The sequence below is a fragment of the Clupea harengus genome, chromosome 21 (assembly GCF_900700415.2).
Source record: "Clupea harengus chromosome 21, Ch_v2.0.2, whole genome shotgun sequence".
Lineage (NCBI taxonomy): Eukaryota > Metazoa > Chordata > Actinopteri > Clupeiformes > Clupeidae > Clupea > Clupea harengus.
The window spans coordinates 204,328-223,179 of NC_045172.1; the positions used below are offsets into that span (position 1 = coordinate 204,328).

General features: G+C 40.3%; 1 protein-coding gene across 1 annotated transcript in view; it reads left to right on the top strand.

The window, feature by feature from the left end:
* The window catches only part of LOC105891482 (coiled-coil domain-containing protein 81), a 30,985-nt gene extending 22,361 nt beyond the window's left edge, over window positions 1–8,624 (top strand). The window contains exons 11-15 of the mRNA XM_042702936.1: window positions 1,639–1,717; window positions 2,922–3,020; window positions 3,187–3,416; window positions 6,781–6,906; window positions 8,400–8,624. Coding sequence (XP_042558870.1) covers window positions 1,639–1,717; window positions 2,922–3,020; window positions 3,187–3,416; window positions 6,781–6,906; window positions 8,400–8,538 — 673 coding nt within the window. The 3' untranslated portion in view covers window positions 8,539–8,624. The remainder of the gene's footprint in view (window positions 1–1,638; window positions 1,718–2,921; window positions 3,021–3,186; window positions 3,417–6,780; window positions 6,907–8,399) is intronic.
* Window positions 8,625–18,852: the final 10,228 nt, after the last annotated feature.

An 18,852-nucleotide genomic window follows, 5' to 3' on the forward strand; every position in this document is an offset into this window, starting at 1 on the left:
TATCACGTTTTTTGGTCCGCGGTAACGGTATGGTTTCGGTTTCTTTATTTTTAAGAAAAAATAAATTCTATTCTGAAAAATGGCAGTATGACTGACTAGGCCTGGTTTCTGTCTCTACTACAGTGAGGTGGCTTTCACTTGCTCTGGAGGTCCAACTATCAGTGGAGAGAGCTAGATAGGGTGTTTGTGTACATTTGTTTTCAATTTCTCTCTGAGCTTTGCTGCTGAAATGTTTCCATCAGGTGATGTAATCCCGAGTCAGTAACCACTGAATAGGGCTGAAAATCTTTGGCTATGAATACTCCCTTTCATTATTACCTCTGCTAAGGAGGTTATGTTTTGTTTATTTGTCTGTAAAAGATTATTAATCTGAAAGAAGGATTACACAAAACCTACATAAAACCTACCTACACAAAATCGATTTCCATGAAACTTGGTGGAAAGGTGTAGCGTGGTCCGATTCCCATTCTTTGTTTATTTTTGTTGCAAATTGTTGTTGGAAGGCAACAGCGAGAGATTGTTTTCATTAACAAGTGAACTCTCCTTGCTCCACCTGGGATATGGCTGTGGGAGACACCATGTTAGAAGTGTTTCCACTCCAACTCCAACAATTGAACAAAAAAACACTCTCTTAAACTTTTTGCGTCAGGTGGCATGATGGCCATAAATTGTGTAGTTTTATAAACCTGGCTAACCAACGAACTGCTAGTATAAGAAGCTATAAGCATTCAGGCTTAAATAGTGAAGTGCATTAACAGAGCTGGGTTAACTTATGTAAGCCTACTCCAGGACTCGAAGCACAGTTCCCCTGCCACCTTCAAGATCCATCTCTGACAAGCACCAAATGAACGCCACGCTGCAATTAACCCAGGTCACAAACATATGTTGCATCCTTTTGTGTTGAGCGAGCAACAACATCAAGCTTAAGCTGAGTGTCTAACATTTTCATATTTGGACAGCACATCAACCGTTATCCATGACTTAAACACCAAATTAGAATCACAATTAAACAAGTTCATTTTGTATTAATCGAAATGCCTCTCAAAATGGGTTGCTTAGTAAACATGGCCACCACTTGTCCAGATGTGGACAATAACGATCAGCGTTGTTTCCATGAATGTGGCAGATTCGGCTGGGCTATCCAGCTGCCCGAATGTGACACTGGTTGCCACTGAGACATCAGTGGGGTTAGGCGGAGATGTTAAGTGAAGATACATACATTCAAGCAATGTTCCGGGTGGTCAATGGCGATGTTGAGAGGAAGGGCTCCAGAGTTCTGTGCAGTTATTATAGTATAGACCAATAGTTGAGGCCACAGAACTGAATTCACTCTCCAAGAAGAATGTGTACAGTATAGGTGTATGTGCTTGGTTTGAGCTAGTTCTATACTATGCTCTGTAAATGTGTAGAGGTGTATGAAAGTATGTGCTGGGTTTGAGCTACTTCTACACTATGCTCTGTAAAGCGCCTTGTTTTGGCACTATATATACATTTAATTGAATTTAATTGTTGCCATTGGATATTAAGCATACATAGGATTTTGTAAGACACCTTGAGACAATTCTAAAATTGCTGATGTGGCTAATAAATAAATGTAATTTACCTGAAATTGGATGTGTGTGTGTTTTATCATTTTAGGATTGCTCAGCAAAAGTCACAAATTGTCAGGGAGAGACATGAAAACTCAGAGGGCTACCGCAGAGCATTGGACACCCAGGTAAATCCCAAATGATATCTTGTGGATTGTGTGTGTGTTTCTGCACATGTTCAGTATGTGAATGTGTGTTGTTTGTATTGGCAGTTGGTTAATGGAAGTGTGTGTGTGTGTGTGAATACTGAAAGGGAATGACATGGCTTTATGATGTCACTCACCAGGGATTGGCAACCTAAGGCATGTCCTCTAATGGGTTTGCAAAGTCATGTGCTCTCAAAATAAAATAAATTATTAATTATTATTATTATTATACAGAGAAAATTATGACTTCCTTTGACAACTATAATCCCATTAAATGTAATTACATAATGTAATTATGTCTCCCATTTCAACTAACAATACTACTCACATTGATTACTTAAAATTGTGATGCCGCCATGTTGATGCTGTAGATGACCATTCACACTTCCAAACCCGCTTACTCGGATAGACTCAGAACTCGGATAGGAATTCAATTTATGGTGCTTTTTTCAGGTCTTGGTGAAATACCTTGGTTGGCGTGGTAAATTGATGCTACTCCACCTCCATGGCCTGTACTGCGAGGCATGATCACTCATTCAAGGCTTAATATCCATCTGGTTTAAGCCATGATTCAGTTAGACATATTGATAATGGATACAAATTTAGACTAGCCAGAATTCAAAGTATAGGTTGTAAAATAGCTTAGTGGGTATACAGTGTGTTCATAAGGTTACTATTACAGCTTAGTGGGTATACAGTGTGTTAATAAGGTTACTATTACAGCTTAGTGGGTATACAGTGTGCTCATAAGGTTACTGTTACAGTCTTAAATCGCTGATTAACACTTAGAATTACTTCTGAAAATAAAACATCTGTTGGTATTCTGGCCTGTAGCCTACTGCTATCATTGTTTTTGTGTTGTCAATGCAAGTTTCATGGGCTGGAAAGTTGTGTATTTAGACAGCAACTAAGACAGTGATTGGCCTAAGGGATAGGTATACACTTGTTCTCAAGGTGAGGTTTGCTGTGGAAGTAGACCAATCGTAATAACCTAACAATTCTTGATGTGGAAGTAGACTAATCGTAACAACCTAACAATTCTTGATGTGGAAGTAGACCAATCGTAATAACCTAACAATTCTTGATGTGGAAGTAGACCAATCGTAATAACCTAACAATTCTTGATGTGGAAGTAGACCAATCGTAATAACCATTATAACCATAATAACAATTCTTTGCTTTTTAGACGCAGGTAGCGCAGGTAGAGCCGACAGTGCATTGCAACAAGAGAGTTTTGTTCCCGCCCATCAACAGAGCTTCTGACCGCACTGAGAGAGCAGAACAGGTTCTATTCAGACAGAAATGAAAGATAGAAGAAAAACCTACTGAAAGTTTATGTTAGATGAATAAATCTATCCAATGTGGGTTTTAACCATAGTATTAATTCAGCGTATGAATGGCCTGTGTATACAAGCCCAGGTGTGTCTGATTCTATATTTCCATGTGCCTAGGTAGATGAGTATCGAGGGACAGGTATCCCAGCACATGTGCCTGACTCCGACGGCCCAGTGTTTGGGGGGTTGGACGACCACCCAGAGGCTCGAGCCCTGAAGCGGCGTGCGGCACAAACCCTCCGCCAGGAGCTGCTCTGGACGTCCACACAGAGGAAAAAAGAGGCAATGCTCAACAAATGTATTCAGCTGAAGAGGGAGAGAGAGATGCTTCAGACAAACCACAAGGAGTAAGTAGGATTCATTAAAACATGACAAAAGTGTGCACCTAATGCAAAAAATGTACCAGCAACACATGAAACAATAGGGCCGTAATCTATGCTTAATCCGTTGTCATGCTTAAAACCCAACACTCATTTCAATACAAAGTGGACAAAGTCATCTTGCTAATTTCATGTTAAAGATAAAACCACTAACCAAACCTAGGAAACAGGAAATGGCTGCTAATGTCAGTTCAGGTAGCAGGCAAGGGACTTCAGAAATGATGTGTGACAGTAAACATAGAATGGAGGGTGAACATTCACAATGAATTGAGTGCACATTCTCACAGGAAGAAAGGGAGAGAAGACATAACATCTTAGCAACCACCTCAACTATGATGCCAATACCCTAGCAATCACCTTGAGCATCATAGCGTCATCCTTGCGATAACCATAGCAACCACCATAACTTTAAAGACCAGGCATCATGTGTGTTTGGGCATTTGCACTGAAAAGAAAACTGGTTTACTGTGAAAGCCAGCCTTGGCAAGTAGCCTTACAGTGAGGGACTCAGAAAGCAGACATGTGAAATCTCAAAGAATCCGAGGTGAATGAAACTCCACTGTCTCCCCTGGTGATTCAGAAGCTCTCTACTCTAATGAAACTCTACTGTCTCCCCTGAGATTCACAAGCTCTCTACTCTAATGAAACTCCACTGTCTCCCCTGGTGATTCACAAGCTCTCTACTCTAATGAAACTCCACTGTCTCCCCTGGTGATTCACAAGCTCTCTACTCTAATGAAACTCTACTGTCTCCCCTGAGATTCACAAGCTCTCTACTCTAATGAAACTCCACTGTCTTCCCTGAGATTCACAAGCTACTCTAATTACTTGTTATACGGCTCTTCAGAATGTTCCAAAAAGTTCTGTTGATTTGAATGGGGCACCCCAACGTTAGCAGGTCTGTAATTTCTTGATATTCACCACTGCGAAAAGTTAATGACCGCTGTCATTGGCAACGGGTTTTGTGCTTCTAATTCACATCTTTCATATCATTCCGCAAGAAGCCCGGTCATTTAACGTAGCGGAAAGTCATTGTAACTTGAAGTCAGCAAGTAATGGGTTGCTACACAACACCTGGAACGTTAAAGTTCTATTAGCCTGAAGAACATTTGTTTCTTAGCGGAAATCACGAAACGGCAACAAAATCATTAAAAAGAGGTATTTTGGAGGAATGTCTTCTATCGTTTAGGCAAGTAACTGTATAATAACAAATTCGCCTTGTAGGCTGAAACATTTCTTTTTTTATTGCAAACAGCCATGAAATTGGCCAACAACATTGAACATGAGGAGAACATGTATTTATGAAATGCATTCAATTAAATTGTGATGTCTGCTTTGTGCTGATGGACTGATGCTGGTAGGCTACAGTAAAATAGTAGCTTGTATTCGGGCCCGGCCTTTATTTGTCCGTATCGACCACTCCCCCGGCTACTATCTGAAGCCCAGCCTCTAATTGAATCCCGGTCTTTATTTGAGGATTTACGGTACTTCTACCACAAATTAAGGCATTTCACACAAATTTAGATGAGGAAATATCCAAGTGAGGTGCAAAACAACTGATAATAAGAGGAGCAAGAGCTAGCAAGTTTACAAACCTATTAGCACTCGAGTCTTCTGAAGCTATCAGCTAACTCGATTAAGGTTAACTCAATAAAGTCATTTACACAACAAGACCACTTGCGCACATAAAAGTTTGACTTAGATAGACGGCTGGCTGCAGTGGCTCAGTGCCGGGGGCCATTGGGGACTAGTCCCGCTGCCTCTGTTTCCTTTTACACAGTTTCATGTTCCAAGTGTATAACAGAAACTATGAATTATGTTCAGGTTATTTATTTAGTTAGTTTAGTTCTCAAATTGCAGCCAACATTTTACTTTGAAGGAGAGCTGCCTCTGTTTCAGCTTTCAACTTTCTTGTCTAAATTTTAATTATACAAGTTGGATAATAGAACAAGCTGATGCTTTGCTGTGCTGATATTGCATTGCACGCCTTAGGACAATGAAGTTCACCCTAACTAACCCTAGCCCTCAAAAATGAGATTTTGTATTGTACCATGAGCAACAGCAGATGACATTTATCTATTTCTCTATTTCTAACATAACCGTCTCTTTCATGTATCTATTTCTCTACATCTAACATAACCATATCTTTCATATATAATTTTTTTTTACATCTAACTTTAGATCTGACATAACCATCTCTTTAATTTATTTGTTTCTAACCTGCATATCTTCTCTCTCTTCCTTTCACTCACTTTCTCTCTCTCTGTCTCTATCTATCTATCTATCTATCTTAATGTTTATGACTTCCCCACAACTTTCTCTCCACTTCTCCCTCCTTCTCTGTCTCTCAGTGCTGGCATTGAATTGTGTTACACATTAAAATATTTATTTTATATTTATTTTGAAATGAATTAATTAATTAGCTTCAGGAAATGCAAATATAGTGTAATGTAAACTTTAAAAAAAAACGTAGAAATACGTGTAAGAAAATGGAGAGGACTTTCATGGGGATTGAATACTTTTGCAAGGCACTGTATATTATGAAATACAGACAAAGGCACTGTATATTATAAGTATAGGTGAGTAGATAATAAACCCCTACCAGGTGACCACACACTGGACTGTATATCACACATGCATATCAATTTGTCAAGTTCTCAAACGTTTTTTAAAAAAGTAACCATTAAGTTGATACAAAGTTGCAACTAAAAAAACATCAAAGATGCACTGCACAACACTGTAGCTGCAGGCTACAACGTATGATTTCTCGGAAATAATCTACGGAGAGCATAACAATATCAACAACTGGACCAAGGCAGAATAGGACGATTGTCCAGAGGAAAATCAATTGAAAAAAAAGTACATCACCAGCAGCCATTGAGAATAAGAGGCATACAATCATCAGTGAAGAAGATCTGGACCAAATTGAAAGCAGGAAACATGTAAACAACAAATAAATACACAAAAGTCCACTGCTTGGGCATAGGTGTATTTGATGATTGTCTTAAAGAAAGATATTTAAATCTGGACGAGATTGAAAGACTGGAGGCAGACATCTAAATAGACATCTAAGGACATTTCGTGCGACCGTTAGAACTGCTGCAGGAAAAGAGTATTCTGTGTCAAGTGCTCTGGCCCTTAGAAGTGGACTCAATCGCTATCTCTCCAGACGCAACATCTTTGTAGATCCAGCATTTAGTCATCAGCCAATTCGAGATTTAAAGTCTGTCATGAAGACGTGTCGCAAGGCCGGTGAATGTCAGTGACCACCATTCCCCCATTCCTGCTCTTTGTTTTCTCATGTTCTCTCCTTCCCTCCCTCCCTCCACAGGCTGAGGAAGGACCAGGTCTCCCACTATGAGAAGCTTTGTGGCCTGAGGAAGTCTCTGGAGGACACATGGAGTCGCAGTGCCAACCTTAAGCACCAGAGGGACAGAGAGGAGAGGAACTTTATCAGGTGAATTCACTGGCATAACTTTCAACAGTGTAACTGATGCAGTGCACCAGGACCCCGAGGCTGTCTGGGACCCATTTAGGGGGGCAAAACGTACGAAATGAACACTCTCACCCATTTACCATTTCACACACTCAGAGAATTTCTGGCTAAAGCTATTTTAAATGTTTGGTAGCTGGAGAAATTGGGCTGTGAAGATTTGAGTCCAGGGCAGGCTGTTAGATTAGTGTTGATACATGTGGTGTTTTGGCCAGCCTTTGACCTGCACCAACAACACTAGCCATTGGTTTGTCGGATGGGAGCTGCATTGTAAACCTCTCCATGGTGACATAGCAAATTGTTGCCGTGTGTGTGTGTGTGTGTGTGTGTGTGTGTGTGTATAAAAACATCAGAATCTCTCATTTGAGAAAAAGATGCGTCACAGGTCCTCAACTGGCAGCTTTATTAAGTAGTGCTCAGAAAACACCATTCTTATCTTCAACAGTAAAGAGGCTCTGGAATGCTGGCCTTGTATGAAGGGTTTCAAAGAAAAAGACATATCCTTGACTGGCCAGTGATAAAGACATACTGTATCCATGACTGGCCCGTGAAAGGAACAGACAAAAGTGACCAGAAGGAAGCCGATATTGGGTGGAAGATTATTGAAAAAGTGTTATAGACAAACAAAAGTGTTATAGAAAAACAAGTGTTATACACAAACAAATCTAAGTGTTTGGATCCCAGAGAAGAAACATCGTAATGTGCAGAACAAATGAGAAGATGCTAGAAGAGAGCATCTCTCAAGCATGGTAGAGGGTATATGATTATCTAGGGGTGCTTTGGTGTTGGTAAAGTAAGTCATTTGCACAGAGTAAAATTAATATTTAACAACTAATTACTCAGTTTGACCATATCTATCACCATGGCATACCCTGTGGACAGCACTTAACTGAACCCAGTGTCATCCTACAACAACACATTGACCTAAAACATTGCTCCAAATTATGCAAGTTTGCAGTTATAATGGCTGCAAACGGAGTATTCTTTGATGAGAGCAAATGTCCAAATATCCAAATGTAGAATTGTCATGTCAATCTGAAATCATTATTATTCTATTTCATTATTTTCTATTCATTCAGCCCCTATTTTGATGGATTAAAATGTGAGATTTCCTGGTAAATATGTCATGTACATTAATAAGAAGGTCCCGTTTTTTTTAAATAATTAAGTTACATAGCGTAGCATGTCAGTTATCGGACAGTGTCAAACATCGGCCATTCTGTCAAACAATCAAAATGCTAAGTTTAATAATGGATTAACAATCTATAACTTCAGTTTAATAATGGATCCACATGACAACGCGAACGTTTGCCGATAACACACGCCGTCTGATAATTAACACCGTTACGATACTGTTATCTTATTTCAATTACATTCTCGAGCAACTTATCTTTGTCTCTATTCATGTATGTGTGTACTCAGTAAAGTGACATCTGATTTGGTGTGGTTCTTCACAGTTCTGGTAGCAGGCTTCTGATAAGCCAGTGTGAACAGTACCACCGCTGTTTCCAGTGTAAGAGGAAGACAGAAAACTGTGGAGAGAGCAACATCTGGAAAGAGACACGTTTCATCGCTGGGTCTCGCCTGATGGTGTAGTATGGAACATCTGGAAAGAAAAAACGTTTCATCGCTGGGTCTCGCCTGATGGTGTAGCATGGAACTCGCAAACATGCAGAACACACCGAAACCCTCATAAGCATAGTTACATTAAACATGTTTGCATTTCAATAATGGGTTTGCATTGACTTTTAATGACTGTGTGGTGTCATGTTAGACTCAGGAACAACTACCATGATCTGTTTTATACCTCTGTGAGACAGAGAGTGGCTTTGCTGAAAATATTACTGTGATAAGTTCACAGTAACAGTATTCGCAGTATGGTATGATATAATATGATTAATAATGTTCATTTAATGAGTGCCGCTACAAAGTTTGTGAACACCTTCTGAATTTCTAAAAATCTATAGAAATATGACCTCAAATGTAATCAGATCTTCATCTAAGTCATCAAAATTAAGAAGGATATTTCTCCACAACAAAACCGTGTACTTATTTATCACTTATTTAAAAATAACATATCCCCGGTGATATTTGAGTTCCGGGACGTCACTCATAAGGTCACATATACATGTACACATTATATATGACAGTTTATAACTAGCATAAGCCTCATGACTCTCGAAATTGATAAGACATAGATCAATGAAATTTAAATGGATTGGAAACCCATGCCACTTTATTCGCAGAGATAAATATAATACTTAATTATTGGTCTTTGTGGGACGTTTAATAAAGCTAATTATAACGTTACCCCACTCATGTAAATGACAGTTAGCTAGGAGTCTGAGGAATTGGTTGATAGCGAGCTATTGAGTGCATCAGCCTCATCACTTTCTAAACTGATCAGATTTAGATAAATAACATGTTTGGAAATAAATAATATGAATAGCAATAACATGTATAGAAACTGACTTTATTCCATGAAATTAATCAATCCATGAAAATTGAGGAAACACTGATGGCTCCTACTGTGATGGTTTACAATAATGGGATTTTTTTTTTTTTATGTGTCAGGACGTCGGGTGTTCCAGCTCATCTGATAGTGAAGCGAGTAAGGGTGCTGTGGCAGCAGAGAGGAGTGAGGACATGGAGGAGGAGAGGAACAGAGCGCAGGGAAACTCCTGTAGGACAGAGAAGAGGAGGAAGACATGGAAGCGGCAGACGAAGAATGAGCAGAGGGCGAGGGCAGATGGTTAGCACAGCAGAGGGCCAACCAGTCATTCTCTTGGGTCAGAGGTCCTTCAACCATACTCTAGTGAGTCAGGGCCTCAGATGGTAGGGCTTGCCTTTTTTGGTGATTTGGTGGCAAACACCAACCTCTATGCTTCTTCGAGTGCATCCTGGTGCAATACATTTGTAGATTAAGGTGTTTGTGGGAATAAACATCCTCATGGGTATCCATCGTTTACACTCTTATCTTGACTACTGGTCATCCGACCCAGCCTTACGTGTGTCCTATGTGGCAGACACCTTGCCCCGAAATAGGTATGAGCAGTTGAGCAGATACCTACACTGTTCAAACCCAGGGATAGCAGACTCGGGTGACAAGCTTCACAAAGTTAGATTGTTAATATGGGTCCTTCAGGAGAACTTCCCAAAACTTTTTCGGCCATGGAAAAATCTCTCAATAGATGAGGCCATGATTCAATTTGACTGCAGGTTACTGAGGAAACAGTATCTGCCTAAGAAACCTGTCAGATCTGGTGTCTCTGTGACTCCCTGACAGGATACTGTCTAGCATTCAATGTATATATGTGGGATATTTTAATATGATTCAGGAGGAAGGTCAGATCATTCATTTAATTAGTTTGAGGATCAGATACACTCTCAACACGATGTTAGAAAAGGGGTTTGGCCCACCGGGTAGAGGATGGGTCATGATACACATTTTAAGCTTTCTGATTGGATGGAGTCAGGTTAGATGTTAATGATTTGGTTGGTTACAGGGTCAGCCAGTCATGGCTGAAGTGGGAGTGTCAGAAGAGGTTTAAATGGCAGCGCGCGACTTTAGGCAGGCAGAAATATTCTAGAACTTTCTCTTATTGTGATTTAAGATCTGCAATAAATCTGTACTAAAGGATTCACCATCTGCTGTTCGACTTCTGCTTAAATGGGACCGCGTGTGTGTATATTTTAGACACGACATATACACTACCGTTCAAAAGTTTGGGGTCACTTAGAAATGTCCTTATTTTTCAAAGAAAAGCACTGTTTTTTTCAATGAAGAAAACATTAAATGAATCAGAAATACACTCTATACATTGTTAATGTGGTAAATGACTATTCTAGGTGGAAACGTCTGGTTTTTAATGAAATATCTACATAGGTGTATAGAGGCCTATTTCCAGCAACTGTCACTCCAGTGTTCTAATGGTACATTGTGTTTGCTAATCGCCTTAGAAGACTACTGGATGATTAGAAAACCCTTGAAAACCCTTGTGCAATTATGTTAGCACAGCTGAAAACTGTTTTGCTGGTGAGAGAAGCTATAAAACTGGCCTTCCTTTGAGCTAGTTGAGTATCTGGAGCATCACATTTGTGGGTTCGATTATACTCTCAAAATGGCCAGAAAAAGAGAACTTTCATGTGAAACTCGCCAGTCTATTCTTGTTCTTAGAAATGAAGGCTATCCCATGCGAAAAATGGCGAAGAAACTGAACATTTCCTACAACGGCAGGGGGGGGGGGCTAGGGGGTGCTCTAGCTCCCCCTGGATTAGCCATAGCACCCCCATAGCACCCCCAAGAAAATAATGGTTTATTTATTATTGTTATTTAATTTCATTCTGCGTTATTTATTGTGTGATAATAATATTTAACTCACAAAAGAAAATAATAACAGATTGAAATGAACAGATTGTTTTAGACACAGAGCAATCATTCTGTCATAACCTTTGACCTAACTTTCACGTCGCACGCCTGAATGTTGACGTTACCGGACGGTTGAAGGAGAAAGCGAGCTAGTGCGTTGTGGTTTCAAGTGAATATCAACAATGCATCGGTTCTTGCTACCTAAATGTCCATGTTTGGAAGAACGATTAAGAAACAAGATTGACGTAGAAGAAGAAGAAATGCCAGGGGTATCTGGTGTGGATTTTTAAGGAGAGGAACGTTGTGGTCAAGGAGGTCAACCCACCACCACTACTGAGGGTGCTAACCATAGTGCTAGCAGCATCAGTGACATTAGCATGAACGCTCAGGATGGTCCGAGAAGACCAAAACTCCAGAAATATCCACCTTGCATGTTTGGAGTCCAACAAAGAAGTTTTTGTAAAAGCTGGTTGGGACAGTTTGCGTGGTTGGAGTACAATGCAACTAAGGTATTGTTAGCTGTGTAACATTAATGAAAGCTGTCTGATTTGTTGCATGCATTGATTGCCCTGTGTTGCTGAAGACTCGTTTCGGTTGATTAGCAACGAATATGCCCTTTTTTGGCGAAGATTTTAACTTTTTGCCTTTTTCCTCTTTTTTTTTTTTTTGAGCCGCCTTAAAAAAATCAGAGACTCTTTACCCTAAGACAAGCAGTCTGTATGTGTGCTAGGTATACATAAGGTTCTATGTAATTACTGATGATTGTGAACTGAAATAATATATACTTTTTTAACGCATTTCTGACTCTTTGACTGTTTTAGTTAATTCTATCTGCTATTCCAAGATTAATTTCACTCTATCTGACATGGTAGCATAGTGGTCACCTGTCGCCCAACTTTAATCCTCACTACCCCAAGTGTTTTAAAGTAAGTTAGGTATTTGGGATTGCGGACTCTATAACATGCTGTATGCCTTTTGTCAGTGACCGTCGCAGATGTGCGCGTCTGTCGGAAGAAGCCTAGATAATGATAATAATAATACAATCGGTTTGTTTAGCGCTTTTCATGGACCCCAAAGACGCTTCAGAGAGCAAACATGTAAAGTTGTTGTAGTAGAGAACCATGTGACACATAGGCTATCATCCTCATTTCATAGCACCCTCACTAAAACGCAGAGCTCCCCCATAGCACCTGCAGAAAAAAAAATCTGGCGTCGCCACTGTACAACAGTGTGTACTACTCCCACAGCACAAACTGGCTCTAACCAGAGTAGAAAGAGAAGTGGGAGGCCCCGGTGCACAACTCAGCAAGATGACCTGTAAATTAGAGTTACTAGTTTGAGAAATAGACGCCTCACAGGTCCTCAACTGGCAGCTTCTTTAAATGGTACCTGCAAAACGCCAGTGTCAACGTCTACAGTGAAGAGGCGACTCTGGGATGCTGGCCTGATGAGTGGCAAAGAAAAAGCCATATCTGAGACTGGCCAATAAAAAGAGATTGATATGGGCAAAAGAACACAGACATTGGAAAGAGGAAGATTGGAAAAAAGTGTTATGGACAGACGAATCAAAGTTTGAGGTGTTTGGATCACACAGAAGAACATTTGTGAGACGCAGAATAGGTGGAAAGATGCTGGAAGAGTGCCTGACGCCATCTGTCAAGCATGGTGGAGGTAATGTGATGGTCTGGGGCTGCTTTGGTGCTGGTGAAGTGGGAGATGTGTACAAGGTAAATTGGATTTTAAATAAGGAAGGCTATCACTCAATTTTGCAACGCCATGCCATACCCTGTGTACAGCGCTTGATTGGAGCCAATTTCCTCCTACAACAGGACAATGACCCAAAGCACACCTCCAAATTATGCAAGAAATATTTAGGGAAGAAGCAGGCAGCTGGTATGCTGTCTGTAATAGAGTGGCCAGCGCAGTCACCAGATCTCAACCCTATTGAGCTGTTGTGGGAGCAACTTGACCGTATGGTACGCAAGAAGTGCCCATCAAGCCAATCCAACTTGTGGGAGGTGCTTCAGGAAGCGTGGGGTGACATTTCTACAGATTACCTCAACAAATTAACAGCTAGAATGCTGAACAAAATTAATATTTCAAATAAAAATCATTATTTCTAACCTTGTCAATGTCTTGACTATATTTTTTATTCATTTTGCAACTCATCTGATAAATAAAAGTGTGAGTTTTCATGGAATACACAAAATTATCTGGGTGACCCCAAATTTTTTAACGGTAGTGTATACAGGGAAGGAGGGGGGGGGGGGTGGCAGACATAGGCGGAGATCACGGGGGGGACGTGTCCCCCCCTACCATAAAGTTGTACCCCCCCAACAATCATCAAAAAAAAAAAAAAATTGAAACAAATATTAATATTAAATAAAAGCATTACGACACAAGCGGTGCTAATTATAAACGTAAAACAATGTGTTTTTTAAGTGTTGAAAAATCATGATCCCCCTATTCCTCAAAGTGGTTTGGTTCACGCTGTTTCCAAAGGTTGGGGCTACCGGCAGCTCAGTGTTTCAGTCAATCAGCCGAGTACATGGTCAGATTGTGAGATTGTTTCCTCCTCTCTCCCCTGTCTTTGCCGCTATGATACACGATATGTAAAGAGATTGACCTCATTCTCGAACGCAGTTAAGAACATGTAAAGAAGATTTTTTTTCTAAACTCCATTTACGAAGTTCCTGGGACAATTCAGGCAATCATGAAAGTTTTCTCATCTGGGATTCGTTCTTAACTTTGAACAGAATTTAAGAACGCTAAATATCAGTTATAAATCAGCCAGATTGGATTGCTCCCATGTTCTTAAGGGCTGAATTTGTGAGAAATCGTTGGTTATTGCGTTCACAACAATTCTACATTCTATAGCATACAAATCAAATAGTGAGACACTGGCAGTCAGTCTGCTCTTTATATTTAGTTTGAAATATTGTATTGAGAAACATATAATTTAACAGTGAAATTGACAATGATATGTTTCCTTTTCAAAAACTGTAATTTCACAAAACTTTTCTGTTAGCCATTTCTGATATGCAGTAGCTATGTAGTTACTAAAGCTAGTTTCGTTTATTGTTTCCATGGTAACAGGAGCTGTCTCAGAATAATTCGCTTTTCTGTTGGCTATTTCTGATATGCAGCACACGAAGGTACGAGAACGGAGGGCAAAGAAAACGTGCATGGTCTTGGTCATGCATATTTCAAATTGTGTATATGTACAAACATTTGTATTATTTGAATGTGTGCATTTTACTGCTATAAAAAATATAGAAAGCAGGTGTTTTGATGGTTGTTTACATTTGCCTTCTCTGTCAGTAGTTTGATTTGTATGATTTGCAGATTCTGTTCCGTTTTTCTCAATGATGGTCAATTATTAGTAGTTAAAGAAGCACTATTTCGATCATTTAGATTTCGTTTCAGTATTTCAAAGTGAATGACCTGTGGGCGCACAAGAACAGTGAGCGTCTAGCAGCGATTAACATAGAGCTAGAGCCAAGTTGCAAAGGAGCGTTAGAAATGCTCTGCTTAAATGTATTAGCTTTAGTAGCTGTAGCTAGATAAACACTGCCACCCTGTGGACAGTAGATGCGATAGAAGACGCTGTTTAGTTTACTTTTTATTGTTGAACTGATCTACCACGGGAGAAGACGTTCAGGCAGCTGAATTCCTCCTTGAAGAGCCTTCGTTTGCGTTTGAACTTTGGACATTATTTGTCTGTGAGTAGATATTTTGTGTTAGTACATTTAATGCCGTTTAGAGAATTTAAAAATGATGTCGAATTTCTGTTTGTAAATGTTATTAGAATTCGGTATTTAGCAGCTAAATTATGCTAGCTCTCGTGACAGCAATTTTTTCATGTCCCCCCCCAGGAATTACACTCTGAAATGTTACCATGTATTGTCCCCCCCTACAATGAAATGGGATCTCCGCCTCTGGTGGCAGATGATCTTGGTTTGGGATACTATACAGGGTAGTAATGGATGTCAGACTACTTGTCCAAAAAACACCACTTGTATGCAGATCATTTTTTTTTTCTTCAATGCCGTTAGTGAGAAATCTGCTGAAGGCCAATACTTACTACTGTGGGACCATAAGACCCAACAAAAAGTTTTCCCCCAAAGACATCATGAAGGGCAGATTGATGTGCGGAGATAGCCTGAAACAGTGAGCTGAAGGCATGGCTGTTTGTAGATGGAGGGACAAAAGAGATGTCTGCTTTATATCCTCCTGTAGTGGTGCTAAGGATTTATAAATTCATGCCAGGTGAGGTCATCACTGTCCCGGAGCTTGTACTTACTAATGATGCCAACATGGGGGGTGTGGAACTCATGGATCAGCTAAGGAGCTACTACAATGTAGGAAGAACAGGGAAGAAGTGGTGGAAATATTTGTGGTTAAGTCTTCAGAGGTCTCTGCCCAAAAATAGAAAGCAGTTTTCGTTGAAATCGTTTAAAATGAAACTAGTGCATGAGTTGTGTGATGGTTACAGCAGTATGATGGGCAGTTTGATGGGCGTAAAAAAGGCTGTGTGGTTTGTATTAGGAATGGCCGTAGAGCACAATCTGGGAGACTTCATTTGGGTGCTCCACATGCTGTGTGTCACTCTGTAGAACAGGTTCTTGCTTCCATGAATTTCACGGAATGTTTTAGCACCCAGTGTGCATGTATCTTTCTCGGCTCCTCTATCCAGCCAGTTGGGCACTGTTGTGTATCCTGCCACCGTTACTGGGCTACAGACAGCGTATGTTGTACCGTGAAGGAGGCCCTTTATAGATCCTGTCTACAGCATACGGCGCGTGTTGCGGCTGTCACGAGCCAGTTGGCAGTTGTTGTTGATACTGATACTGAAGTGGCCATATTACCTACTGTTAATTGCTTACCTAAATGTATCTCCTTATCTGTTTATCAAATTGATGTCTACTAACAAAATGTTCTCTCTCTTATAGCGTGACCCAAATGCTGATAGATGTGGAAACATTCCTCCTGTGTACATTTACCACGTGTTTCCCCTCACCTTCTGCCACACGCCATGCTTAGGGGTTTCCTCTGTTCATTTAGAGTCTTAGCAGGTCTAGAGACTTTGAATTTGGATTGTTTTCATTATTTTTGTGAATGCCGTGTGGTATTGGATTCATGACGTTGGATCTACCTTTTTGTGTTTGACTTATGGTTTGTTGATCGTTTTGAAAAGTCAATACACCAATATAACTGAGAACCCTCACTCTGACTCTGAGCTTTTGGCTATACCCACGCATAGACGGTAACCCGAGGCTCGGGCCCGTCACAGTGCTCAACTAGACATCTAAACACTTCGTTACTGGTACCTTCTTGGAGTTTTCCTGACTTCATCAATTGAAAAAACAAATCTGTTACTTCAGTGGTATGTTCTTGAGTCTTCATTTTCTTTGTGGTTTCACACCGTGGCTAATGAATGAATAGTGAATTTCATATCCTGAATGATATCTTTAGTTTGAACACTCATAGGTAGTAGTACCTGATTTTAGTTATGGTCTAAAAAGTGACAGCTCTGTGCCATTTGTGAAACAAATGTCATCTGTTCTTTGGAACTTCAAAAGCACAGAGACTTGTGCAAGCAGTATATTTTAGATTTTTATTTCATTATTTCTAATATTATTAGTTTATCATTAGTTATTTTGCCTTTGGAAATATACTAGACTAGAACACATATTTACAAAAAACTGATACATATACTGATGGGGATAATCTGTGCAAGTCAGTGTCAGCTGATGACCAACAGGATACAAAATATCTCAAATCCTCACTGCCATCACTCACAAACCTGAAAGCATGGAGGGGACAGGTTTTGACCAATTAAAGCTTTAGACCAGGGGTTCTCAACCTTTTCTACTCCAAGGCACCTATTCGTATTTCTAACAGGGTGGGGCCCAAAAGACACCCCGCTTATTTGAGGTAATCTATATTCCATTCTAATTATTAAGTATTTGTTATGTGTCACAAAGAGCAACATCAGCACCTGCTACAGGTGGGAGCCTAGAAATTAATACATGAAAATCTAACTCTAGATATTCCATTGCATTTCAAAATTTTATTGTGCACCAGAAAACAACATAAAACCACACAGAGCATTTTCGGTCAAAAGGGATTAATTATCCAAAAGAGTTTTGAAACAAAGGAATTTATTTTCAGTAGGCCTAGGCCTATTTGTGCAGAGCAAACAAGCAGGTAAATAAAACCAGAATAGACCCAAAAGATAGCATGCACTCGAAACAAGTGATGAAACATGCAAACAAGACCACTCAGCTAGGCCTAATTAAAATAGCTGTTGCTTCAGACATGCAAACAAATAGGTTCAAATAATGTTCAAATAAATAGGTTCAAATAATGATTCAAATAATGATTTGCTGTTGCCGCAATCTATTATCAACATAAATAGCACCGAGCATTCCTGGGCAGTAGTTCGAGTTGATAGCTCTCCACAGAAAAGCATGTCCTCTTGTAGAATACCGCTCCAATGATAACGCACAAAAACCAGCAGTAACGCAGCGTTACTGACGTCCGTCGACTGTATTGAAAAGAAAGGGCTATCTTTCATCCTTTCCAGGACCTGGTTCTGTATGTCCGAGGCCACGACTTACTGTGTCGTTTGAAAGTGGTACTGTCAATTGTTTTTCCGCAGCATGGCCCAGTGGTTGAGAAACCCTGACCTAGTCTATGATACATGTGGGGGAAATACATACGGTATGTTAAAGCAGCGCTCTCTTCCATTGTTGTCAGCAGTGAGCAGCTGGTGCCCAATGTAGCTGAGCGGCTCAGAGACGATGTCAAGTCCGTCAAACTCGTCCCGTGGCCTCCGAGAGTCGAGCAACTAGAGGAGGAGGAAGAGCTCTCACCACTCATTGTTCAACTGCTACCTGCTGTGCAGGAGGAGAAGGGGGTAGTAGATCTGTCCCCAAGCACACTCTCCCTTGCCTCTCTTATCACACAGTACATTGTACAGCGACCTACCACCACTGCCATCAGTGCCACTGTCACCCTTCATGGGATTACTCGCAGCTTGTTCAACCAGGTGGAGACCAGTGTCATGGCAGACTACTGGAGAGACTTCTGGTCCATGACTGATGCGCTCATGCAGAATGTGCATGCAGTCCATATCTGCAACTGGGATGAGTATATGTCAGCGCTCTGTGTGCCATGCTACCATGGATGGTAGCGTATGACAACAATCGGTATGGGAGGTGGTTGCCCAACTTCTGGGCGATGATGACAGCTCCCCCTGACGGTCAGGTCGCCTTCACTCAGTCAATCAATGTCCTTATTATTTACCAGTTACCTTGTTAGAATAATGAGTAGCATTTAACAACATGAAAGCATCCTGTAATTTACAATTTTATGCCATTTTTATAATAACCACGTCTAAACACCTTGATTTGTATCCATTCTACAGAGGAATGTGTATGGACAACACCATGCCATTTGCTCTCAGCTACATGTAAGGCACACACGTGATTGCATTATTTTAGAATGTATTTATTAAAGAATCAAAATTTCACAAA